At 34.1% G+C, this 27,798-nt stretch overlaps 1 protein-coding gene across 8 annotated transcripts in view; it reads left to right on the forward strand.

Annotated features, from left to right (window-relative positions):
- The window catches only part of CHL1 (cell adhesion molecule L1 like), a 190,260-nt gene that overhangs the window by 96,905 nt on the left and 65,557 nt on the right, over window positions 1-27,798 (forward strand). For 6 of the 8 annotated variants that reach the window (XM_075998459.1, XM_075998466.1, XM_075998464.1 and 3 more), the window contains exons 3-5: window positions 14,551-14,731; window positions 20,755-20,860; window positions 22,897-23,084. In XM_075998459.1, coding sequence (XP_075854574.1) covers window positions 14,641-14,731; window positions 20,755-20,860; window positions 22,897-23,084 — 385 coding nt within the window. In that variant the 5' untranslated portion in view covers window positions 14,551-14,640. Of the gene's footprint in view, window positions 1-14,543; window positions 14,732-20,754; window positions 20,861-22,896; window positions 23,085-27,798 lie in introns of all 8 variants that reach the window. The other 2 variants (XM_075998462.1, XM_075998465.1) reach the window with 1 other exon arrangement.

The raw sequence follows: 27,798 nt of genomic DNA on the forward strand, positions 1-27,798 counted from the left end.
GGTCATCTGATGCTTCAAATGGCAGATGACACATCTCTGGAGTAATTAGATTATTCTGGCTGTACCAAAAAAAAAAAAAAAAAAAAAATCAGGTGAACGCAAAAGGCCACTATTGCTTGTTGCCTAAGAGAATTCATTGCCAGCCACAAACTGGCAATTCTAACCTAATAAACAAGCAAGAATGAGTTGTGAGAGCCAGCAGTTATTTTCTGAGTACCATCAGCCCCCACGGAATAATTCAACACTTAATGGAGGTGATTTTTGGTTGCTCAGAGAAGGGATTCTTTTGCAATTATATAGCTCTTTACTGAGATTCAGCATTGTCTAGTTAAAAGTAGGAGAAGCAAATGCAGAATTCTTGCTGTGAAAATCACCACTTCTGAAGAGATACAGCATTGCCTCATAGTAGAACCACTGTCGTCATATGATTACTCTATGGAAATTGTTTCCTTTCCTGTGGCTCTTCTTCCAAAAAGAAGTCACCCTTTAAGTGACTGGGTGGGAGCTTTTATTTGATCAATTACTCTCTGATAAACTACACTGCAGTCATACCTAATCATGGATAAACTTTATTTCCTTTTTTTCTGTGTTAGCTAGGTTGAATTCAAATGGCATGCCAAACCACAATGTGTATGAAAATAGCATATCTCCAGAGCTAAGATGTATTTGTGTTAATGGTATGTAAGTAGCAAAGAATGACAGTTTGAGTTCTTCCATGGAAGGGAAAGATCTCTGTAGCAAGGGTCAACTTAAAAGCCACCAATTTATAAATTTAGAAAGAAGAGCTTTGTTTTTTATAAAGGGTTACAGCCCACAAGGCAGCCATCCCTGACAGTCTGGGAAGCTAGCCTCTGGCAGAGACCAAAAAACAAGCACTTCAAAGGAAGGAGGGTGGAACGGGGATTTATGCTGAATGGGTTAGCCACGTGTACTTATTCAACAGGTTATAGGAGGGCTGTGAATATTCATGAAGGAGGTCTAGTGCATGCACATTGAATAAACGTGCGTGTTACATATGACCCACGTTCACTTTGGGGTGGAGATTTAACATTTAAATGTATTACAGTTAGGCCCTACACCTCAAAAGGTGATGCAGGGGCATGAAGGCACGGAAGTCCACAGCCTCAGTGAACTGACCAGAGCCAGTCCATGGTCAGTGGTCTCTTACCAGGAGGAAGTTACTGAACTCAGTTTGCTGTCCAAGCAGAGCTATAGTTATGGCTTGTGGAACAGGGCAGTCAGTCAGTGTCTGGCGGTCGAAGAGCTGCAATTGTTTAATATTGTTTATCTCCAGACCAGTGCTTGTTTAGCTGTTAGAGAAAAAAAAAAAACCTGGTGGCAGTGAGAACATAGTTCCCTCCTTGAGTCTAGGGGCCCGTGACTTAACCCTCGCTTGGCATGAGCTTAGGTCTTGTTTACAATTTGGTATCTTATTGCCACAAAGAGTCTGTTCTGTCAGTGTTATGATCTTGATTTCAACATAAATAAATGCTGGTCAGTTGTTGTGTCTAAACTGCAAAAGGGAGGAGAATGAGAACTCAGTTTTTAAGGTTCCTCTGGGGTCCCCTTGGCCAAGAGGGGGTCCATTCAGTCAGTGGTGGGAAAGGTGCTTAGGATTTTATTTTTAGTTCTTACAAGGAAGAAATTACCATGACCATAGCTAAAAGTCATTTTTAGTTCATCTCGGGTTTTAACAAAACATTTACAGAATGCTTTCTTTGTTACTGCCACTTGCTAGTCATATAAGATATTTCAATGACTATGGTATTCTCTTTGGAATCCCAAAATTGTAATAGGAAATTGTTCTAGTGTAGAGTGAATACTTAAAATTGCCAAAAAATATCCAATGAATGAATTCATGTTAGGAATGTTGACAAACATAAGAACATTCACAATACTGGCAGTGACTTCTGCCTTAATTATAAATTTATAGCTAGAGAAGTTTAAGATCTTTCAGTTTTCTCTTCAAACATTCTTTTCCTAAACTGAATTTAGAGTAACTGGTAACTTGTGACTTTTCCATGAAAAGCCCCATAGTTATTTATGGAACACAGATATATTATAAGACATACTATGTATTATATATAACATAAATTTATATTATAAATAAATATAGATGCGATACCATAGATGCAATACCAAATATAGATTCATACCATAAATGTTGCACGGCAGGGTTGGGGAGAAGCGAGGTGTGTGATCTTTAACTTCTTTGCCATTATTTTCTTTTATAAGGGGAATATATTTTTGTTGTACAATAAGGAAAAGCAAATTAATTTAAAATGCTATGTGACAATAAAAATGAAGTACAGCTTTTTGAAATATTAATATTGGAATCAAAAAGCATAAGATTATTCAACACATGTATTTAAGTAAACTGCATAACTCTACCCTAGAAAATTGTATCTAACTGGTTATCATGCAAATAAAAGAAAGCAATCAGTTTAAAAAGCTGATATTGCTTTCCTGTTCTTATTTCTTATTCATGGAATAAGGACAAGATATGAAAGGTTTAGGGATCTAGGTCATTGGCCCAGGATTTGGCATTAATTCTCCTCATAAAAGCACAAAGAATGATCAATCAACTATGTCAGGCCTAATGCCACCAGCAGAGCAGAAGATGAGCCAAAGGAAATTATAAGCTCTTTATGCATTTATCTTAAGTACTTAGAAATTGTACTTTGTAGCTTATGGTTTGGATAGAATAAGGTGGATTTTTAAAATTTGTACAGTGACAAGCTTAAAATTTTTACTAACATATCCTAGGCATTCATACACCTGTTAAACTATTTACAAAAAAAAAATACCTATCCATTTTTTTAATGAATTAGAATAAGGAAATGTCGCTTATACAACCTCTAGAACATGATTATGCATGAATATTATTTTATTAATACACTCAAGTCTCTTTGATCACAGTTGATTTGCTTCATTATATTCCATCTGAAAGCTTTGCATTGGTAAGAGGGATATTTTTGTAAACTACAAATTTTAGGAGAAAAAAGTATAATATTTTTAATATCACCTATATGGCTTGTAGCATTTTTAATTGTCTTGGTTACTTTTGCCTCAGAGAATAAAACAGAATAGAAAATAATTGTGGGGACAAAACAGAAAAGATGAAAAAAATATAAAACACTTATAAAATCATGCAAAGATAGAAAATCAGAAGTGAGATACCCCAAATCATGAACTAGTTATCTTAATCATGTAGCCTGGTCCTCCATGTTAGAAAGAATCGATCAATGTCATGTTCAAGTGTTTAATATTCATTAGCAGTTGATAATTATGATGACCATCCTAGTCATGACCAGATCCTTCACTGCCATTTGATGATTAAAGAAAAATAGAACCACATTCAAGTGCCAGTTCTTGGAGTCCATGCTTTAACATCCTAGAAATGGCCTTACCCTTAATTAGGGCTAACTTCCTTAGATTTATAAGCGTATCTTTTCTTGCAATGCTTCCATAGAGAAAGTTTAGGGCATATAATAGTTTTGTAATGTTTGCATCCTGACCTAATCCAATTTTCATTTCTTGTCATTAGATTCTTTTGTAGATATTGGTAGGTAGCTTCCAAGTCTTCCAGGAAGATAAGGGTTGTAGTTCTGTTTTGTAATCTGGCCACCAGATGCCTTAGGGTGGATGACAAGGATAGTCTTAGGCTGAAGTTGCCCAGGTGAACAAATATTTATTAGGCATCACATGTACACAAGTGCTCATACGTGTGTGTACACGTACACACATGCATGCGTGTACACACATATGCATATCACATCACGGAGTTATATCCTGTATTCTGTCAGTCTGATAGAGTCCCAGCTGTTAAGCCTTAAGACACTGTGACTGAAATCTGCAAGAAAGCTTCACTGAAGGCTGATGAGATGATGTTCTGACTGTAAGATCTAGCTGCCCTTTTAATGAGAGTCACAGGATAAAACACTCATTGCAGGAATGAATGAAATCTTAAGCCTAGAATGCAATGATATTTTCTGTAGGCTGTAGGGGTCCCTTGATTTTTTTGTACCCTATTTGTGTAAGGGTGCTTGTGTTTGCACAAACATTTCCAGGAAATCCACCTATATCTTGAACACCATTTGTTTTATTATGGAACATTCTTCTCATGTCGATTATGCTGATTAAGCCATCTGATATTTTACAAAGTAAAGTTACCCGAAGTACGTATTGTTAGGGTGGGGACCTCATGAGGAGCTCACAGCACAGGTAGAGAAAAATTTCTCTCACAAAGATTAGACTAGAAAGCAGTGAGAAGTTTATTTTACCTTAAATATTCGAATAGTTTTAAAGAAAGAAAGTTTATTTTACTTCTCAAAGGTGGGAAGGGCATGACACGAGAGAAAAATAAAAGGACAGGTGTGGGCAGCTGAGCAGAAGCAGCTCAGGATTTCAGCTCAGGACAAAGAGGAGAGAAAGAAATAGTTAAGGTTGCCAGCTGGTAACAGAAGCAGCTGTGGAGTGGTGGTGTTTGTCTCCGTTTTTTTCCCTCTCTGTGCAGCTGACTTTATCAGAGTCCTCAGACTCTGTCTCTGGAAGGAACTGAGGCAGAGAGTTGACACTCCTACTGCCCACTTAAAGGGTATTCAAGGCTGTGAAACAAATGTTGGGGGATAACAAGTTGGGCTTGAAGGCAAGTTGAGTCCCAGGTGTTTAATCAAAGAAAACAAAGGGTGGTTTTACTGTGAGCTTTTCTTTAAAGGAGCAATTATGTGCTGAGAGTTTATTTCTCTTACTTTCTGTTTAATAAACTACAAATTTTAAGATAGGTTATTAATAAGGCGACCTCTGTTAGATAGGTTATTAATAAGGCGACCTTTCATCCCCCTCCACTTTGGTTAAAATTGAAATTTCTATTTAATGAACTCAGAAACTGGGGGATTTGGGTGGAGGTCTCATTTGCTAGAGCTGCTTCCTGTTTGCCAGGGACTAAGCATGACCCTACCTGAGAGAGTCCATTTGAATCATTAAGGGGGAGGGGTTGAAAATGGACAGTCTTAAAAGTGAGAGTAGAGGCAGAATGGGGATTTCACTGGAGAGAAACTGCTAACGTTTGAATTAGGTCTTGTGGGAATGCTAACAGATAGAATATAGGGTCTGAAAATGAGAGTTAAAAGCAGAGCCATAAGGGGCCTAAAGAGGGAGGGGGGTGTTAGCCAAGAGAACTAAGGCCACACTTGGCAAAAAGAGTTTACTGTTCTGATATGCTAGAGGGTCTCTTGGACTTGTAGGCAAATCGAGCTATGTTATAGAGCGCTGGCAGCAGGGATATGGAAAGTAAGGCTATTATGATTAGGTTTCCAGCATGGGCTGGCAGGTGTAGGCTGGTGGACCTTCAGGGAGTTCGCCTTGGGTGGAAGTAAGTTTCTCTGGAGGATTTGTAGGTTTGAGCCAAGAGAGGTGAATCTAGGATGGAATTTCCAGAAGCTTAGCTCTAGTGGGAGTAGTGAGAATTATTTAAAAAGAGCCTTTTTTTTTCTTTAGTTTCAAATGAGTTTTCAATGCTCACACATATGGTTGCCAATGCTATATTAGATTAGAGATTTGGAAGAGTTTTGATTAAAACCTTTTATATATTAACTAACTATACTTATGGAGTGGATTAAAATTCAGTAGCACCTACACAACTATCACATAGTCCATGCTGAAATATTTAAGGTAAATTTTCGAAAATTTATTTCTCTGTTTTTTTGGCACTTGTAAGAACCATTAAAATCTATGAATATAAATTGGCCTTACATAGACACTGATGAAATTAATGAGATTCATTGAAATTTCTCTTAGCCTTTATAGACTTGCTGCAATAGGGCCAACAATATTTAGCTCATTGTTTTATGTATTTAAACCCATATTTCCTTTCATGATTATTTCAGACAGTTTCATTTCTGAGTTGTCTCTGGATGAATGACAAAAAATGATATTCAGAATTTTATCAACAGTCTACATTTATTCAGAGTATATTCTTTTGTGGACATATGGATGAAATTCATCTGTTCATTCATTTATTCAGAAAAATGTATTGAATGCCTCCTACGTTCTGGGCAAGGACAATAAGAATTTGTTTGAGCAAGGGGAAAACTTCCACTTTACCCTTGGAAGGTTCATTGAAAAATCAACTCACAATAAAGCAGATTCATAAGTATGCAGCCTTTTCAGATTAGCTTGTTTCACTTAATAACATGTGTCAACAGAAAAGAACCCAAACTCTGCAAAATAATTTAAGAGATAATTCTGAGCCAAATATGTGTGACCATAGCCCAGAGAGCCACACCTAAGAAACCTTGAGCAGGTGGTCTCACTATGGTTGGCTTACAGTTGGGTTTTATATAGTTCAGGGAGACAAGAATTACATGTAAAGTCATAAATCAATATATGGAAGGTGTATGTTGGCTTGGTGGGACATCTCAAAATGTGGGATTACAAGTTATAGGTGAGTTTAAAGATTCTTTGATTTGTAATTTGTTAAAAAAAATGAAGCTTTGTCTAAATGCTTGGAATGTTTTATGTTAAGATAAGGAAGTCTGTTAATCAGAGACAAGCCACCAGACGTATACTGATACTTAAGTGATCTGTTAAGTGCATAAATGACATGAAGGTGTGGTTTAAGCTTTGTCTTGCATAGCCTTAGGCCTGTTAATGAGTTACAAAGGACATCTCCAGGAAAGGAGGAGCATGACTAGGCGTGTCTGACTTACATTCTTGTGGCCAGCAACTCAGCTGTAGGACATTTCTGGGGTCCCCTTGGCCAAGAGGAGGTCCATTCAGTCAGCTTGGACCTTAAGCTTAAAAACCTTAAGATTTTATTTTAGTTCACGTATGCATTTAAGTTTCCTCCATGTCTTTTCATGGTGGAATAGCTCATTTCTTTTTAGCACTGAATAATACTTTGTTGTCTAGATATAACACAGTTTACACACTGAAGGACATCTTGATTGCTCCCAAGTTTTGGCAATTATGAATAAAGCTATAAATATCCATGTGTAGGGTTTTGTGTGGACATAAGTTTTCAACTCTTTTGGGTAAAAACCAAGGAGTGCAATTACTGAATCATATGTGTTTATTTAGTTGTGTGAGAAACCATCAAACTGTCTTCCAAAGTGACTGTTTTGAGAGCAGTGCATGTGACATATCTGTATTTTATTGACCACACAACTTTCCTTTAAAACCCAGCATACTAAAGCACCAATTATGCCTCACTTTTTAGGTAGGGCCATTCTTTACTGGGCAGGACTGTACTGAGCACTACAGGTTATGTAGGATTCATGGCTTCTTCCCGCTGAAGACCAATGGCATTCCCTAGACATTGTGCCATCGCAAAGTGTCCCCCTAGGAATGAAGCCAGTGGGATGCTTTTGGAGACTAAAACTCCTGATGTGAGGAGTGGTTACATGGATGTACACATATGTAAAAATGTGCTGAGCTGTACACTTAAGTCTAGTGTATTTTACTACATCTGTGGTGGTTCTCTAATTTGAAAAATAGTCCCTATATAACCATCACTGGTATATAAGTTGTTTTGTGAGAAATGACTCAGAGGATAACTTACTGTTGACATGTAAGATCACATTGTTCATCCCTGAAGTGAAATGACCTTGACATTTGGTAGTTTTCTTTTGGTGGTTTTCCTTCCACTTTGAAAAAAAAATGAATTATATGTCATTATAGTATACTATTGGTTAATAATTTTAAATGTTTAGATAAATAAAGGGAGACACAAACAAGCAAACAAATATATATATTTATATGTTATATTCAGTTATATTCCTATTATAGCTCAGCTACAGTATTTTGCTAGTCAAATAAATGATATTATTAATGATATTAGTTTATCTCACATGGTTATTAACTAAAGCTGACATTTTTTTCCAATAAAATCAATTTTCCTATAATAAAATCAACATTTTTTTGATCTGCTGGGACACAAAATATGTCAGCTCTGCAGGGAGGATGAGTTAAGCTCCAAGCAGTTCTTTTGTCTTGTCACTACAGTGATAAGAAACATGAAACAGAGCTTGAATGGATATGGTATAATGTACAGTATTTCCTTTGTTTTTGGAGTGAAAAGCCATTAACAGTTATTTCAGGATTACTGTGTTTATGACACTTGTAAATTGATTTGTGGTATTAGGCAAGCAGGTGATGGAACAAAAGCCTTTTAATTTTCTTTGTGTTTATCCTTCCTCAGCTTCAAGGTGTTGAGTGATTCCGATCACACTTCAGGCTTATGGAAATGTGCTGAACCTCTTCCCCCTAATGCCTGATTCCGGATCAAGGGAATAGTTTACCCTAGCCTGACAATCACGCAGAAGGGAGTTTCCTAAGGGGCCCCTGGAGGTCACAGGGAAGTGAAGGTGACATCCACTCTATCATGAAAATGTCAAATGGGTTTATATAAGCCACCTCGCCGGATGCAACTCAGTGATTCTTAAGCCCTTTTATTGTGGAGAGAAAGGAAAATTTAAACAATTTCCAGTTACAACACCGTCTCAGACTATTATACAATCCCACTGAGTTATTTTTAAAACTATCATTTGGACGCCAGTGTCATAATATAGGCCTTCCTGCTGGCTATAATAAAAGTTTTTCATCTATTTCAAGCTTCCTGAGTAGAAAAATGTTGTTTAATGATTTCGCATGCACGAAGTTAATTTCAATCTCTGGAATTCACAGTGGCTGAAACAACTTAAAGCTGTTTCTCAGTAAAGAAGAATGTCAACACAGCAGGTTTTTTTTTTTTTTTTTTTTGGGGGGGGTGCTGTATACATCCCATGCCTTCTATAAAAACGGCAGATGGATCGTCACTGACATTTCTGCTCTGTGCAGTTGCTGCCATAGAATGAGAGTTTTTAAAATCTTGATCTTAAAGGGTTGCCTTTTTCCTTTGGATTTGCCTTGTTATGTTTTCTCTTTGGAAATTTGACTGGAAACATATTAGTGAATTATTATTGAGAGAAAGTGCCAAGGCTTTGAAAAATATCACTGAGATAAAATGCACTATGCTATTACAACAGCCTTTCTAAGCTATTTTTTTTTTTTTTGGTCTATTTACCACACTGGTCAGATTCTGGTGCACTTTAAGATGAGGCAGAAACCTCTTTATTTTTAAATTCCATAATATAAATTGGAATAACATTATTAACAAAAAGGAAAGTAAAAGTGTTTATTATTCCTTAAGACTATTAGAGAACCTGAGTGTTGAAGGTTTTGTGTAAACAAGACACCATTACTGTTAGGTGAAAAAAACAAGTGATTATTAGGAATGATTATCATTTGGAATACATTAATACTAGCCAGAGACCTTTCAACTAATTTTAAAGTAATTTCCATTTGTGTACAATTTATAGAGTGGAATACACACATGCACATATGCACACATACATATAAAAATATCCAAAGTGATAATTTAGTCTTAATCCATTTTATTTGCTTTTGCCTTTCTATGCTTTTCTTTATAAATAGAATTTCAAACAGTCTCCAATGAAAACATAATGCAAAAGTGTTGAGTTAAAGATCAAATCATGAAAGAAGAAAAGGCAATCTGACTATATACTAATGGCTACTATGATTGAAAAAATTATGCACTATGAATTGGGCTTACATCTTCTTTAGTTGGGCTATGACCTTTCAAACTCTTAAACCAAAAAGAAAAAGAAAGCATTGAGTTACATTATTTACTTGCGCAGAATATACAGAACATACACACTGATGTTTAAGGGGACCCAGCATTTTCTGAATTTTGTTCCTGCAGAAGAGGTATGGATAGCATTCTCATAACTTTGTCTAATTTTGGCCTAAAGGAATTTCCTTACTGCTGTTGCAGTATTTTAGGCTGCTTTTCTGATTTCCACAGACTGAATAGCCATTAACAATGTTTCTATTATGGAAATGTTAAAATACACCCCCAAATAGAATCATATCAAGAACCCCCATGTATGTGTGTGTATTGCTTCTACAATATTTAATATTGTATCAATTTGCTTCTTCTGTCCTCTCTGTATCAATTAGCTATTTCTACATCACCGACTATCCCAAACAGATTGATTTAGTAAAATAAACATTAATTATTTTTCCTAAGTCTCCTGTTTCTTTGGGAGATTCTGCTGATCTTAGCCAGTCTTGACTGATATTGGCCTGGCTGGCTCTTGCATCTGTGCTCAGCTGGCAGGTCATCGTGGGCTGGCTGCCCTTTTGTATTTAGTGGCTGCCTGGCTGTTGGCCGTGATTACAGGGGTGATGGGCAACATGTCTCTCATTTTCCAACAGGGTAGCCCAGGCTTGTTCTTATGATAGCTGAGCAGAGTTCCCAGAGACAGAGGAGAGAAAAAGAGTAAAAAAGTGCAAGGCTTGTTGAGGCTTAGGGTCAAAGCTCATTCTAGTGGTCAAAGGTCTGCCAGATTCATGAAGTGTAGAAATAGTTTCTTGGGAGAAGTGTGTGCATAAAAGGAGAGGAGAAGAATTAAGGAAGCTTTTGTGATCAATCTACCAGGTTCCCTCTACATTTTTTTTTTTTTTTTTGGAATATTCTAAATCAATTAATGCCTTTTTACCACTGAATATTTTAAAGAATAAACTTTTATTTTTTAAGTTGTTACAATTTTGTTATAGAAGTTACAGTTCTCTAACAGAAGTTATACAAGGTAACCATATTCTTTGCAGCAGAATTTTATAGTCCATACCCTCATTATCACTAATGACACAGGGACCATCACTGTCACTACTATTAGCAAATTTTATTTATTTTCCTGTGTTAATCCTACATTGCCTCATTTGACCCTCATAAATCATAAGTTTGCTATAGGGCTGAACCTGTTACATTCATTTGCAAAGATGAGTAAGAGAGGTTGGGTGAACTGCCCAGGGCCACCTAATAAGTGATGGCTTTGAAGCCAGGTTATACTAACTCCTTTCCCTATGATCTTGTTCATTACATGTCACTCTCTCCTGGCGGCTGGTCAGCAAGCCTCAGTAGCTTTTCATTGACTTGGGAGGCCAGCTAGAATTGACGAAGGCTTAGCCAACTCTCTTTTCCACTTCTCGAGGCAGAAGATAAATTTGAGTTAAGGAAGAAAGTTGTTTCTAGATTTTCCACAACAGAGCTCTCTCATAAACATCGGAGAGATCTATGAGGTCCCTTTGTAATACTGACGATGTGTATGTGTTAGAGGCTTTTGTTCTGGAGTAGTCCTATGACATATGCATGCTTGTCCATGGTTATGTTAATGTCTTGAAACCAGTGGATAGTTCTTATCCCTCTAGTCATACTGGAGAAGCGAAAGCAGTCAGGAAACATCCATTATATGATATAACATTAAGACATCTTACTTCTTTTTTAAAAAAATGTTTACATTTTTAATCATATATATATATTTTTTACACTCAAGGTCTTGCTCTGTTACCCAGGATGGAGTACGGTGGTACCATGATAGCTCCCTGTAGCCTCAAACTCCTGGGCTCAAGCAATCCTCCTGCCTCAGCCTCCTGAATAGCTAGGACTACAGGCACCCACCACCACAGCCAGCTATTTTTTCTATTTTTTGTAGATATGGGATCTTGCTATGTTGTCCAGCCTTGTCTTGAATGCCCGGACTCAAGTGATCCTCCTGCTCAGCTTATCAAAGGGCTGGGATTGCAGGTGTGAGCCATCCTGCCCAGCCAAGACATGTATTTTCTTTTGAATTAGATGTCAGGGATGGTTTTCTTCTTTCTAAGGATGAGCCAAGATAGTAGGAATATTTAACCCCATTTATCTAGTTTCATGAAAATTAATTGATTCCTCTTTGGATCTGAGTTATTGTTATTGATTGAGGCTCAAAAATATTTTAGTATATTTTGTCCTTGTCTTAGTGCCAATTCCATTCTGAGTTATATCAATTGCTTTTATCTTTGAGATCTGGTGTGAGGCATTAAATGTCTATTCTTTTAAGGAAGATAAATGAGAATATAATTGTATTGATGTATTATTGTTATAAAACAGACTTACTAAACAATGTGCCCTTTGTACATTCTAACAATGAAATTAAGACTGACTTTCCCTTTTCAATCTAAAAGCTATATTTGGACTTTCTTCACCAAATGGAATCTTTCTTGTAGGGGTCACATTTTAACTTCTAATAATTTTTATGTTACAAACCGTGAACATACAAATTCCAGGTAAATTGAAGGTAATCCCTGCAGGAGATAAGGTCATATGTAGAATTAGCCACTATTCCTATTGTGGAAACTAATGATGTCATCAATGTTTGTTATGTCTCTTAACATATAGTCTTATTTAAAGGCAGGGGTCCACTGTGACATCGTTTTATAGGAGAGAATTTCTTGAGCCAAGATCATGCACCTAAGACTATTAAAATTCTAAAAGGCACCAATGTTGAACAATTAGTATCTACGAACTATTTTATTGCAGCAATTAGAGAGCATTGAACTTGCTAAATCAGGAGATTGATTGAAATTGAGCTTGTTCTAAATTATCTGGCTGTCTAGGTACTTGTATTCCCTATTTCAGGGTGAGATGAGATATTCATCTGGAAATACGGTCTCTTGGTAGCATCATAGTTTTGAAAGCCTTGCTCCTTACAGAGGACAAGTCATTAAACATATGAGAAGCTCTTAAAGCAATCAGCATTTAATATCAACGGAACCCGATATTAAATAACAAGTAGATTCCAGGTAAAGAGTGACGGATAATTATAAACAATGCATTTAGATGACTATTATCAAAGTGATTCAGAAAAGAGTAAGAAAAGAAAGAATCAAAGGGCAAAGACATTAATATTTTCCTCAGATTTTTCATCTTAAACATAAATATACTGTTCAGTGTCTCCCAGCTTTTGCAAATACATAGAGCTCATTTTTTGTAATTTAGGCAGAATTCTGCTTTTTATAATAAAAGTATTTTTTCTCTACATTTTATATTGTTGATTAGAATAACTCATTTCATCAGGAAAGTAGTCAATTAACATAATGACATATTTGAAAATATTTTATTATTTATTTATTTTTGAGACAGAGTCTCACTCTGTCACCTGGACTAGAGTGCAATGGCATCATCATAGCTCACTGCAAACTCAAACTCCTGTCTCCGCCTCCTGAATAGCTGGAGCCATAGCCTGGCTAATTTTTCTATGTTTTTGGTAGAGATGGGGTTCTTGCTCAGGCTGGTCTAGAACTCCTGGCCTCAAGCAATCCTCCCTCCTCCGCCTCTCAGAGTGTTAGGATTATAGGCAAGAGCTACCGCGCCTGGCCTGAAAATATTTTTAAATCTTCAGTATAAAATTATTTGTCATTAGGAAATATTCTGAAACACACAAGGATAGCTTTTTCCAATTTCTATTTTGCAGGTGGATTGATTGAGATCAAAGTAGAGTAATGCCATTATTCTAATTCAGGGCAAAGATTTACAACATCTTTTAGGGGGGAAGAAGAGTGAAGTATTTTCCTATTTTCCTTCATGAGCAATGTAACTTTTCTCAAAGTAAAATATAAATGAGATCTGTCCCTTAAGACTTCTAAAATTATAAAACAAAACAACATCATTAGTTACTACTTTACATCTGACCAACATGTACACATATACGGCAGATGTAGGCCCATAATCTCTTGAGATGCAGTTTAACCCAGTCAAAATACTTGAAGTTAAGTATAAATGTAGAGGCTTTCCTGTCTCTTTCTTCACAAAGTTTTTCCCCACCAATTCTAAGTAAACAAATAGAGTAATTCATTTCCAAGAAAAAAAATAAAATTATATACCTGAAAGACTAGTTATCACATTTTTGAGCAAATTATTGTATTATTATTATTGTCAAGGATATATCATAAAAATGTTGAGGTGTCTATTATCACAATGTTTCAGAACAAAATGAAACTATAAGAGAAAGTAAAGTAGGGAAAATTGAAATTTTAATCTTTGTTCTATTTTTATAAACTTTAGGGTGAATAATAACCATTCTCCTTAAACGAGAAGCAATTAATGGCTTTATCTTCTGCTTGAACCAAGCCTACCTTAGTAAATTTTAATGAAGATGGCTTGGCCTTAATCATTTGTTCTTTATATTTCCCTTCCTTATATCATCCTAGAACTAACTACCTTCTATTAGGATGAAATATGTAACATGAAAAGTTATTTCACAAGAAAAATTAACCATGTATATTTATGATCCTTAATGACTCAACTGGGTTAGATATAAAGAACTAGATGAAAAAGAGTGACCCTTTGAATGAAATTAACCAAATGAAGTCATTCTCTTAACCATCAACAGTCATTAGTGTATACAGCATGCCTTCCAAGTAAAACTTCCTCAGAAGTTACAAATATAATTCATTGGAATATTTTATGGTTTACAAAATAGTGTATATCTGTTCTTCTTTACCTTACACATGAAAAAGGAAAACTAATTTTATTTATGTGAAGTTATTAGAGAACAGTTCCATAAAGAGGAAAAATGCTGCCAAACAGAAAAATGTATTTAACTTCTGATATGTTTATATTTTAGAGTTTGTGAACCAAAATGTCATTCTGTTTGTTTTTTGAGTTTCCAGGTTAACTGCAGTCTATTCAGCTTTCGATCAAAAATAAAAGGAGAGGTTAAGATTTTCATTCTTTCTGGGTTGTCTCCTTTTTGAAGAGCAATGAAGATGCTTTTAAGTGGAAGAGGATTAATCATATCTGTAATTTTCCTCCTGCTGAAATTCTCAGCAGCAATTGAAATACCACCCTCAGGTAAAGTAGCAGCATTCAATACTTATTTATGAAATTTTATATTTGCATTTTGATTTTTAAGTAGAATACTTGTGGAATGAGGTTGTGTCTTTTCTAGCATATTTTTATATATTTTCCAGGGATCTGTCATCAGAAATCATATCTGCTTTTTTCATTTTTGGGATGGCTCATATTTGGCTGTTATAATTATTTTACAGCTCAAGTTTTTTGTCTCTCAAGTAAACTAAGCACACAATGAGAAATATAACCTATAAATCAAGTGGTATTTTTTCATATGTCTAGGATCATCTGTAATATTACAAACTGCTTTTTACTTTTATATACCCAAGTTTATTTCAGAGAGAATTATGATTCATAAAATTACTGGCATTTAACCAATTATGACAAAAAAAGAACTGAATAAACTTTGTATTCTTTTTCAAAATGATTAAACATTTAACAATGAAAAGAATGAATTAGAAAAATAATGAAAAGCCATTTTACAATGAAAAGTATAGATGATATCAACTCTCAAAATCTAGATAGTGTGAATTCATATCAAAGTTTAGTCTGTAGTGTTATGGAAATACATAGTTTAACGTATGTTAGTAAAAATGAATGCAGATTTTTTAATCATCACAAATCAGTTTGAATAAGTTATGCTAATTAATAGTTCAACAATAATGCATCTGCAAATACAGTTTATGTAATAGTATATCAGGACTATAGTATAGGAGTTTAGGGAATTTTTTGTATTATAAGCACATGGACTCTAAAAGACCCTTGAGAAGTTATTAAGAAATTTTTATCCATATAGTTCAAGAATAATCCTTACTGTCTATTCCATATAATTTGGAGAGTTATAATATTAGAAGAATTGGGTATTTATTAAAATCTTAGCATTGGCAACGGCCTTTGTGGCTCATCTAAATTCTAGGGAAATAATCCTGATTTTGGAAAATTCAATAAATGTTAGAAAAGTACTAACACTGAGCTGAAACTTTCCTTTTGAAGTACTCAGACTGTGAATAGAAAAGGAAATAACTCTCTGATTGTATAAGACAGTGTGTTTTAAAACTATTTCTGAGGGCCACCTTGAATTAATTTCTGGAGCAATTTCATGTCACACACTTTGGGAAGCCTTGCACTTGTAGCTCAGTAAGCCCAGGTAAGAATCCCTTCTCTGCTGTCTTTAACAGATGACTAAGCCTCTGTTTCAATATTCTCATTTCTTAAGGGATTCTGGACAGATCTACAAACTTAAAGTTCTCTTTACATTTAGGAGAAATCTTTCAGCCTACGTATAATATATCCAATTTCATCACTGACCAGTCTAGTCGCACAAATTCTTGTCAAGATAGGGAAGTACCTTCATTTTTAGTCAATCCTTTTGGTATGAGTATGCAACGCCAAGTTGAGAGTAAGATTTGTGGTTTCTATGAAAAAGGGGTTAATAATTTCACATTTTCTTCCCAGTAGCCAGAAAGATGCCACTGAAGTTCCTTATTCAGACTCCTAATCATATTCCCTGACATATATAATACATTTACTCTTCATCATTCCTCACTTTGTTCACCAGTGGTGAAGGATGTGAAATTTTGTATTAATCCATGGCACACATTTTTATTCTGGTTGTCTCGGGTACTTATGCATTTTTATGCTGTAATGTCCTTAGACAACAATTGTTATAAAATATTAATGACATGTTTTCAGAACAACTGCATATTATTCATTTATTTCAGTACTCCAGAGCACTCACTAGGAAATGCAACCAAGGCAGGTATCTAATTTGAATGTCAACGAGTCTGGTGTCTCTGTAATTGGCCTAATTATAGAGGAAAGGATTTATAATGCAGAATATATATTCTTATAAATACCCAAAGGTTATTAGCTCCATTCCCTGAATAATTAGTTATTGCTGAGCCTTTACAACCTTAGCAAATTTAAGAAAGAATAATGTTCTAATAAACAAGTTGTTCGCAAGTTATTAGCTGATATCTTAGGGACTGTTGCTATTGTGCATCATCCTTCACCGTTTACAACTGTAATAAAATTTAAATAATATGAATTTGCAATAAGCTCAAGACCTGCTCTGCTTAGAAATAGGAGTAATCAGAAACAAGGTAAATGTCAATGAAGGCATGGATGTTGTTCGTGTGTTACCAAAATGTCTACGAATGTCTACTAAATGCCCAACAAATACAGACCGAACTTGAGCTAATGTCCATAAGCTAGTAAAACGCACTTATCAGATTTATTAGGAAAAATAGAAAAAATTAAAAAAGTAATTTTATAATTTGGAAAGGGCATTAATTTATTATTCATGTCAGGCTGTCAATGCTCAAAACGTGGTTTGTGGACCCCTTGGGGTCCCAGAGATACATTCAGATGGCCCATGAGGTCAAACTGTTTTCACAGTAATTCTAAGATTTCATTTTCATTCTTCACTGTGTTGTCATTTTCACTGATGGCACAAAAGCTATCGTGGTAAAACTGCTGTTGCCCTAGCATAGTTCAAGGCATTGACGTCAAACTGTACTAGTCCTCAAGGTATTCTTAGTGGCCATACACTCAGAGTAAAAAAAAAACAAAAACCAAAATAAAGCAAAGCCAGTTTTGCTTAATATTGTAGTTGTTTAAGCAGTTACATGTCATTGATTTTATTAATTCTCCACTCTTGAATACATACCCTTGAATAATGTTGGGATGACCCGGGAAATAGACTTAAACTAATTTTGCTGTCTGTCAAAGTAGGATGATTATCTCTATTTCTTGGTGGTATCATTGCTTGAATCTCAAACTGGACACTGTCTTCCCTTGAAAGTTATGACTGACAAACAAATTACAGTTGCTCAAACAGTTTTAAGGCAGATATTTTCCTGAAACCCAACCAAGCGAGCCCATCACTTTTAAGATAAAAAACTGACAGCATATGTTATGTTGTCAGTGATAAAATCCTGAGTGTTCAAGCAAAAATTAGAATTTTGGGAAACTTATATTCTCCACTGGGAGCTTGAACGTTTCCCAACATTTAAGACTTCTCTTCTTAGATCAGTGGTAATATTAACAAGTGTGAATTTTCAATATTTTATAATGACATACATCAATATTTGGAAGATCTGCATAACTCAGGGAACCAATATTTTTTTTTCCAAATGACCACTGCATGATGTTACAAAATCATGCATATGTTAAGAAAACCCATAAGTAAACTAGTTTAACATGAGAGAATATGAAAAGTTTATTGATAGGTTTCAGGTTCTACATTGCAATAAACATATAAGAAACCACCATTTACTGAGTTTTGCTGTACTAGCCAAGAAGAATATCCACAATCATCATCAGAAAGGACAATAAAGTTTTCCACCTTTTTTCAACTACGTATCTGTGTAAGGCTGAATTGTCTTTTTATCTTTAAACAAATACACGTTTTGCAACAGAATGAATACAGAAGCAGATAAAAAAAATCTAGCTGCCTTTTTTAAAGAAATTACAGAGATTTGCAATGATATAAACTAACTCCACTCTTCTCATATTTAGTGGTTTTTTTGTAAAATATGTGATTTATTTTAACATATTATAGGATCATTTTAAATGGATTTGTGAGTACATATTTTAAAGATTTTTCAGGTTTTATTCACATTATAATAAATATTGTTAGCTATAACCCACATGAACAAAAGCTCCTTGGGATGTCTTATAACTCTAAAGGAGTCCTGTGATCAAAATATTTGAGAACAACTTAGCTAGACTGAATCCTTAATATTACAAATGAGAAACAGAAAGTGCTTTAGGGCCTGGCCCAATGTCACAGATATTAGAGCCCTATTTATAACTCTACTGTGAAATATTACTATTTAAATCAGGCTCTGTGTCAGTCTGCAAATTGCTGTTCTCAAAACATGTTTGCCAGAGTGAGGTTCCTGCTGTTGAACAGTTTGCATTTCCTTGTAAATTCAATCTTGTGTCTTTATTAGAGGGCCTAAGAAATTTACTAAAATAGGAATGTCTCCATTTGAAAAATATTGAGTGCTCATTGGCAGTAGATTTTTATCTACATCATGATTTATGTCCTATTTGAAAACAGTCCAAGTTTTCAGCATTAGTACATTTATTTTATAGTGATGATTCTCAGGAATGTGGTCTAGCTGCTTGACTAGGTGAGAGACAAAATCACTTTGCACTTTTAAAAATTTTATTTGTCTTGAACATTACTTATCAAACACTTAACAGAGTTTGTCACAAGATGAGGAGTTATTTATTTAATTTTAATTTTATTTTATTTGAGACAGAGTCTCACTCTCTTGCCTCGGCTAGAGTGCTGTGGCGTCAGCCTAGCTCACAGCAACCTCAAACTCCTGGGCTCAAGAGATCCTCCTGCCTCAGCCTCCCGAGTAGTTGGGACTACAGGCATGCGCCACCGTGCCCGGCTAATATTTTCTATTTTTCTTAGTTATCTAGCTAATTAATTTCTATTTTTAGTAGATATGGGGTCTTGCTTTTTTGCTCAAGCTGGTCTCCAACTCCTGAGCTCAAGCAATCCTCCAGCCTCCACTCCCAAAGTGCCAGGATTACTGGCAGGCCTGAGCCACTGCGCCCAGCCTATGAGGGGTTATTTTGAAATTGAAGAATCTATTAACAATAACAGAAACCACATTATGTATTAGGTACTATCTTATAATAATAATGATTAGTAGGTTGAATTCTACAAGGAAAAAAGAGAAGACAAGTCAAGCTCACAATAAATAAATGGGAAAAGGAATAAAAACAGCTGATTACAGTGTTTTAAGCCTGTAATCCCAGTGCTTTGGGAGGTTGAGGCAGGAGGATTGCTTGACTTAGAGACCAGACTGGGCAGCAAAGGGAGACACTGTCTCTAAAAATATTTTAAAATATAAATTAGCTGGTGTGACAGCACACCTCCAGTCTCAGCTACTTAGGATGCTGAGGAGGGATGATTGCAGGAAAGGAAAGGAAAGGAAAGGAAAGGAAAGGAAAGGAAAGGAAAGGAAAGGAAAGGAAAGGAAAGGAAAGGAAAGGAAAGGAAAGGAAAGGAAAGGAAAGGAAAGGAAAGGAAAGGAAAGGAAAGGAAAGGAAAGGAAAGGAAAGGAAAGGAAGAAGAAAGAAGAAAAAGAAAGAAAGAAAGAAAGAAAGAAAGAAAGAAAGAAAGAAAGAAAGAAAGAAAGAAAGAAAGAAGAAAGAAAGAAAGAAGACATAAAAGAAAAATGTATAAATAAGAAATGACCAATCTTAAACTTCATGGAAAAATATTTATTAACCAATGCAATACTTGGAATCAAAATAAAGAGAATGGGAAGGTTATCTTTTCCTTTGTAGTAATTAGTAAAATATTTTATCATTTTTAAATTTGGGTGTTCAGTGGTAGCAAGGATATGGAGGGCCACTGTATTCATGTGTTATTTGTGGCAAATAGCCCTTGGTGAAATGGTATTAGCATTTATCTACAGTCATTACCATTTGTGTATGTGCCTAGAAATTTATCATAAATCAGCAATTCAATAAAGGAAAAATTTACTGAAATACATGTTGCCTGGAAAGGAAAAACAGAAAACAAACTAATGTTCAATAATAGGAGAATTATCAAATAAGGTTTACCATTTCAATGGGAAAAACAATACAAAAGCAGTATATTAGTTATAATGTCTATATGGAAGCATGGAAAACTATAAACACAACTTTTAAAGTAAGTGCGATACACTGCATGCCAATAATTTCAATAATAGATATTTTAAAGTTGTGACAATACAACAATTTTTCTTTTGCTTGAAAAATTGTTACATTTTTCTGGGTTTACATAAAATTTAACATATATGGCAACATGAAATGATGGCAGTGAAGTATGCTCCTTAGAAGTAAATACATGTTGCAAAGAGGAAATCAGATTTGTTCTATGATTTTCAATCTTGTATCATTTGTTCACTTATCAGTATACAAAGTAGGCTTAAATTGTTTCTGTTATAACTAAATCAGCTTTGCCCAGTTTTTGCATAGCGTATTGTTTAAGTGCATATTTTAATATTTAGTTCAACAGGTTCCAACAATCATAAAACAGTCAAAAGTGCAAGTTGCCTTTCCCTTTGATGAGTATTTTCAAATTGAATGTGAAGCTAAAGGAAACCCAGAACCCACGTGAGTGTTCCTTCAAACTAAGTGATTCTTTAAATGCATGCTGTTCTTTATGCAACTTTTATTCTGACCATGATAAGCTTGTTGGACACATGATTGAACCTAAAGGTTTACAGGTGAATGATATCCCATGCCTATAAAACTAAAGTTTGGTTAGTTTGCATATGTTTTTCTGCCAGTTGGATTTAGTTTTACCATAAACCAAGGTGTCTTATGTTAAATACTTAGAGCTGTCTTTGACAATACTTTGAGTAGAAATGCTCAACAGTTCCTTACCCTGCAAGTAACAAGGTAGCTAAAAAGTAGATCTTTTATTCTACTTAGTAAAAGGTAGCATTAAGCCACAGTTAACACATTTATAAACAATATCCTATACACATTTATTATTACATATCTTTAAATTTGACATATATTATTCTATGAATAGGTTATTTGATTTTTTTTAAGTTGTCATAGAAATATTGTCATCTCAGATGGCAGAATACTGTTAATATCTGCATGGTATATTAATATTACCATCTAGTATTGTTTTATTAAATAATTGTAACTCCAGGTGATTATAGTCACTGATGAGCTTTTTCAAAATACCTTCTATGTTTCGGGAGGAAGAAAGAAATGTGGACGTATTGGAAGTAAGGAAAAAGAAGCTGTTGGAAGAATTTCAGATATTAAAATTCTGAGTGAATCTGAAGTGGGAAGCAAAGCTAAAGGCTTTTATTGACCTGCATGATTCGTTTATATTCATTAAAAAGAAACACACTTACTGAAAATTGATTATTTTAAATTGTATTGTGACTAACATTTTTATTGCCCAATAATTTCATATTTAAAAAATCGTTAGTAAATCATTAACATTAAATTATCATTATTTATATATTTTTACAAATAGAATATATTCAATCAATGTATGAAAATATGAATAGAATTATAATGGAATGAAGGATAATTTATTTAACCAATGTGAATATAGATCATCAATATCATGATATACATTAACTGGATTACCATGTCAAAAGATAATATGATACATTCGTCACTATTAAAATATAAAACACACAGAGAGAAGTCAAAGAAGTTGGGAGAGTGGTTGGGCAAGCATACTTCTAATACAATTATGTGTACAATGAAGGCTTGTTATGCTCGTTGGAAGAAAAATCAGATAGGTTATATAAGAATATCATGTCCTAAAATATACCCCAATTTACATGAGTAATTCTTATATAAAATACTGAGTAAAATCTACATGGTAAATTCTTATTTGTCTATTAGATTGATAAAAATTTAAAAAGGCTTTTTACATCATTGTCTATAGATCCAACATTCTAGCATACTAGGGTAAGGATTTAACTATGAATATTTATTTTTCTGGAACATAATTCTGCAACATTTTGCAAAACTATAAAACTTCCTTACGTTATTTTTTTATTGATCTCATTTCTAAGGAATTGGCATAAAGACATATTTGGAAAAGTCCCCAAAACATAAATATGTAGGGTTGTTTATTATAATATAAACATAAAAGGTCATGAAAGGGAAAATATTAAAATGGCTAAATAATTAAAATAATAACCACATAAAAGAAAATAATATAGTCATAAAATTGTCTTTAGTAGCATTTAATTAACTCTAAAAATCAATTGGCAAAATGACATATTCAGTATGGTCTCATATAGTAGGAAATATGAGGAAATGTAATAGTATTTAGCTTATGAGCTTTTGGATTTTGAGTGAGTTCTTTATGCATACACACATACAAACAGAAATTATATACATTATATTCATTGCAGTCTCAATAATATCAGCAATAATCCTGTATTACCTTTTTAATTAAAAAAATTAGATAACTTTAATTGAAAACATAATTAAACTTAAATTTACAAAATTTACCCTAAATTTTATTCTCCCATTTGTCAAATATGTATATATTTTTTACCATAAATTTTGGTTTTATCACTTTTGTTCATTTTTTATAAATGCTTTAAAATTAAGAAATGATTGTGATTCTTTTTGTGATTACTAAAGGTAGTTTTATCTTATAGATTTACATGGACTAAAGATGACAAGCCTTTTGATCTCTCTGACCCTCGGATAATTGTATTTAACAATTCAGGAACATTCAAGATCCCCAATGAAGGACACATATCTCACTTTCAGGGGAAATACCGCTGTTTTGCTTCTAATAAACTGGGAGTCGCTATGTCAGAAGAAATAGAATTTATAGTTCCAAGTAAGTATTACAATGGAGAACTCATTTTACAAATGTTAATGAAGTGTTAAATAGGAGTTATATTGGGCTTTAGTGAAATAAAGCATTATTAATTTAATTGCTTATGTATGTCTTATATTTTATGTATAAGGGAAATTCACTTCCAGGTCTCGATCCCTAAAATTGGATGACCTTAGAATGCAACATAGTTCTGCTGTGTTTCAGTAACCTTATATTTAATATGAAAAAAAAATTAGTATCTGCTTTGGCTCATACAACGAAAATTAAGTTAAATATATTATTAGTTAGATTTGGCTAAATTATACTGCAGTAATGGATAATCCCAAAGCCCTTGTGTCGACACAGTTATTCCTTTATAATGTGGTTTGCTGTGGGTCTGGCAACTCTTCAGACAACTGTATTCTAGGCAGTTTCCTTAGTGATCTGAGCTAATGGAGACACCGTCATCCTGTGGTTGCATCATATGAAACATGCCACTTTGGTCAAAGAGTCTGGGACAGAGAGCATGAACAATTGTCCACTTCCAATGAGAAGTTACACAGGCAACTCCTACTCGTATTTTGTTAGGCGAGGCAAAGGAAGTGTAATAGTCCCACCTAACATCAATAATACTACGAGTGCCTATTAGGAGAGGAGAGCCAGCTACTGGTAATGTCTATAAGATATTTTGCTATTAGAGTTGCATTTATCAATAATTGTCACTAGGAGGAGTTTATCGTTAGCACATTTGGCCTACGTGCAAGGGAAATCCGATGGCCACCTTCTACATTTGGTCGTTTATTATACCTGATCTTAAGGTAATCCAACTTTACACAATTCTAACTAAAGGCTTTACAAGGTAATTTCTTATGTATAAAACTGTCAAGTCAGCTTCTATTTGGAAATTTATTCTTTTAGAGTATTAGACACTGAAGGAATTTAAAGAAAGTTCTAGACTTTGCAGAATATAGACGCTTGATTCTGGGGAGGAGAATGTCCACAAACTTCGGAAAAACACATAATAAAGAATCACAAAAGCTCAGAAAGGGCTTTGTATTTAAATTGTTATAAAGACCTTATATAATTCTAGAGGAAGGACCATAGATCAAATTTTGACTCATAAATAAAGTGTTCATGTTAAAATTTATGGAGTAATTACAATAAAAGTATAGGCAAAAGTGAATATTATTAAACTATCTGGTGCATGGGAGGGGAAGAAAATGTAAGAAAGAAAAGTAAGACAAGCAGAAAGAAAAAAATGTAGAAATAAACCCCAAAATATCACAAATCAAAGATAAACATAAATAGAATAAATGTTCCATATTATAAAAAAGCTATAAGTTCTTTATAACATAACAGATATAAATTATAAGAGTACAGAATTTTTTAAACTAAAATGATGGAAAAGATATCTCAGATAAATACTTTCGAAAAGAAGGTAGGTACAACAAAATTAATATCAGTTAAAATTGACTTTATTTTAAAAAGCATTCCTGGAGATTAATTCACTAGGCATATATAATATTGAAATGCATGAAGCAAAAATAAAACTATGAGGAGAAAGAGACAAATCTATCATAACAATGAAAGAGCTATATTAATATTAACATACCTCTTTCGTTATTTGTTAACTCAAGCAGAAAACATCAGTAAGCACATAGAAGATTAAAAGAGCCCAGTTACAAGCTCAACCTAATAAACACATATAGAATATTGTAACTAAAACTGCAAAATGCACTTTTTTTATACACATAGAAAAAAATTATATTTGATGACATTGAGCTGTGAAGAAAATGTAATCAAAATGTAATTAAGTCAGAAATCAATAATAAGAAAAGTAAAAAAGTCATATCTTTGAAAACTAATAAACATTTCTAAGTAACTCATAGATCGAAGAGAAATGGCAAGGGAAAATAGAATATATTTCTATATAATATTGATGATAGTGAAAACTCTACATACCAAAACATGCTTGATGCAGTGAAAGCATTATTTAGAGAGATATTTATTATCTTAAAAATTTCTATTAGAAAAAAAGAAAGGATGAATGACAATCTAAGGTTATAAGGTAATGTAATTTTAGTGTGAAAATGAAGAAGTCAAGGTAACATAATAAAATAGAGTGAAGGAAGAAAATATGTATAGGAGCAGAAAATAAATCCAACAAAGTGATATGTAATTTATAAAGTGAAAAGCAGACATATCTATCCTAAAACACTAAAAGAAAAATAGAAAATAAATTCTTTTCATTAATTGAAAGACTCAAAAAAGTTAAAATGTCAATTCTCAGTGGGTTGATTCATGGAATAATTGAAATCAGAATCCCTATAGTTTGTTTTTTGTCTGTCTGGGGAATATAACCAGCTGATTCACAAACATATTTGAGGAACAAAGAGCCAGATTTTGTAGAAACTTTTGAATAGTAACATCAAATCATAGGGACTTGGCCTTGTCAGATTTTAAGACTCAGTATAAACTCCAGCAATTAAGCCTATATGGCTTTGTGCAGAGTTACGCAAATTGGCCAGTGAAACAGCATAATGAACTCAGAAACAAAGCCTCACATATTTGAAATCAATATGAGAGAACCAGCATGGATTTTCTCTCTCTCTCTCTGTCTTTTAGACTAACTGGTATGGAAAAATTGATAATTCACATAAAAAAACCTTATCTCATATAAAAATATCATTCCACATAGATTAAAGACTTAACCAAGAAGAGAAATAATGTTTCAAAAATTAGAAAATGATTTGGAAAATATAATTTTGAGGTCATGAATATGGGCAGATTTCTCAAAGAAATGATATTAAAACCTCATTAAGGAAATCATTAATAGATCCTACCACATTTGATCTTAGGTACTCTTTTTATCAAAATACCCCAGAAAGAAAGAAAGATAAGCAACAACTTAGAAAAAAAAAATACTGACAGTGCATAGAAATAAAGATATCATGTGTTTATAGACACTTTTACCTATCTCTAGAAAAAAATTAAAAATGACAAAGGAAAAATATAAAAACGTGAAGCTTAGATTGGAATGGCCAAAGAAATGTGAAAATGTGTTTAGTATCCTTATTGATCAGAAATAGACCAAGTATAACACAGATAATAAAAACATTTGATCCTATGTATTTGGGAAATATTACGAAGTCTGAGAATGTGGAAATATGCAGCCACCAGACCACTTATCCACTGCTGATGAGAGTTTATTTTACTGCTGGGTCTTTGGAAAACACTTTGTTCTTGCCTTCCTAGTTAAAGATGCTCTCAACCCAGGGCCCAGCCATTCCGTTCCCGTGCCCATGCGTGTGTCCCATGTCCATGTACACTAGGAACATTCGTGGTAGCATCGTTTGTATTGAAAAAATATACTGGAAAAAAAAAACTCAGCAGTCCACTCATAGTAGAATGGACACATAAATTGTGGTATATTCCTATAGAAAATACTACTCAGCAATAGAAAGAACATTCTAGAATGTGTTGAGCAGTAAAAGTAAATTCTTGGACAAATACATACAGTGTGATTTTATTCATATAAGTCCAAAATATGTAAAACTAAATCAAACTTGGATAGGGGTATAATTTTATGGTGGTAAATTTATAATGAAAAGCAAGAGAATGATAAAAGCAATATTCACGAGAGTAGTTACCGCTAATGGAAGCAAAGTGGCTGGGGTCAGAGCCAGAGAAAAGGGGGATGATGATGTTCTTTTTTGTAAAATGGGTTATGGGTGAAGGGCTTTTAGTTGTATCTCTTTCTTTCTTTGTATTCTTTACATTTATTTTATAAATGGTCTTTGTATAGAGTTAGAATTAATAGGGATGTCACATAGTGATTTGTCTCAAGTAGATGTTCTGGGTTATTGAGATATTACAGCATAGCAATAGAGCAGTGACGTGTAAACCTGGGGATTGGTCTCAGGAGTTTGGATTTGAAATGACATTCAATAGGAGATTTCATGGATTCCAGATCAGAAAGTGTTGCCATGAAAATTGTGGTTAAGAATCATGGAACTGTATTTTAACTGAAATAAGACTAGAAATATAAGGGCTGTGTGTGTGTGTGTGTGTGTGTGTGTGTGTGTGTGTGTGTGAGAGAGAGAGAGAGAGAGAGAGAGAGAGAGAGAGAGAGAGAGAGAGAGAGAGAGAGAGACAGAAAGAGAGAGATTAAATATCTGTTGTAGAAGACAAGGCGTTAGGGTGATCCCTAACCTAAATTCTAGTGGTTGCTATGGAGACGGAAAGGAAGAGGCAGCAGCCAGACCTATTGCAGAGAAAGAAATGACACAATTTAGTATAAGATTCTGCAATTAAGGGATTTTTAAAAATATTTTTTTCTCGTTATTGAAGCAGACCAAATGAAGACATGAACAATGTAAGGATAATTCTGATCAGAATATGGGGGTATTGTAGTTAAGAGATGGGAGTCAGATCTGAGCTCTGTAGTGGGTAATTGCTGTATTTTTCTGCTGCTGTAGAAAAGAGCAAAATAAATTGGGTTTCTTATGCATCATTTCCACTCTCTCCTGAAATTACTGTATCATCTGACAGCTTTCTGTAACCATCTCTATGTTGAATAGGACTGCCACCCATTCCTTAGGAGTTTATAAATCAGTGACCATTTAAATCTTCCTACAGTCTTTCACAATTGACACTTCTCTTAAACTGTAGAGATTCGATTCTTCTTATATAAGGATAGAAACTTTGTGATTTGAGTTTCAGAATGTATGTCTCT

The sequence above is a fragment of the Microcebus murinus genome, chromosome 28, assembly GCF_040939455.1.
Source record: "Microcebus murinus isolate Inina chromosome 28, M.murinus_Inina_mat1.0, whole genome shotgun sequence".
Lineage (NCBI taxonomy): Eukaryota > Metazoa > Chordata > Mammalia > Primates > Cheirogaleidae > Microcebus > Microcebus murinus.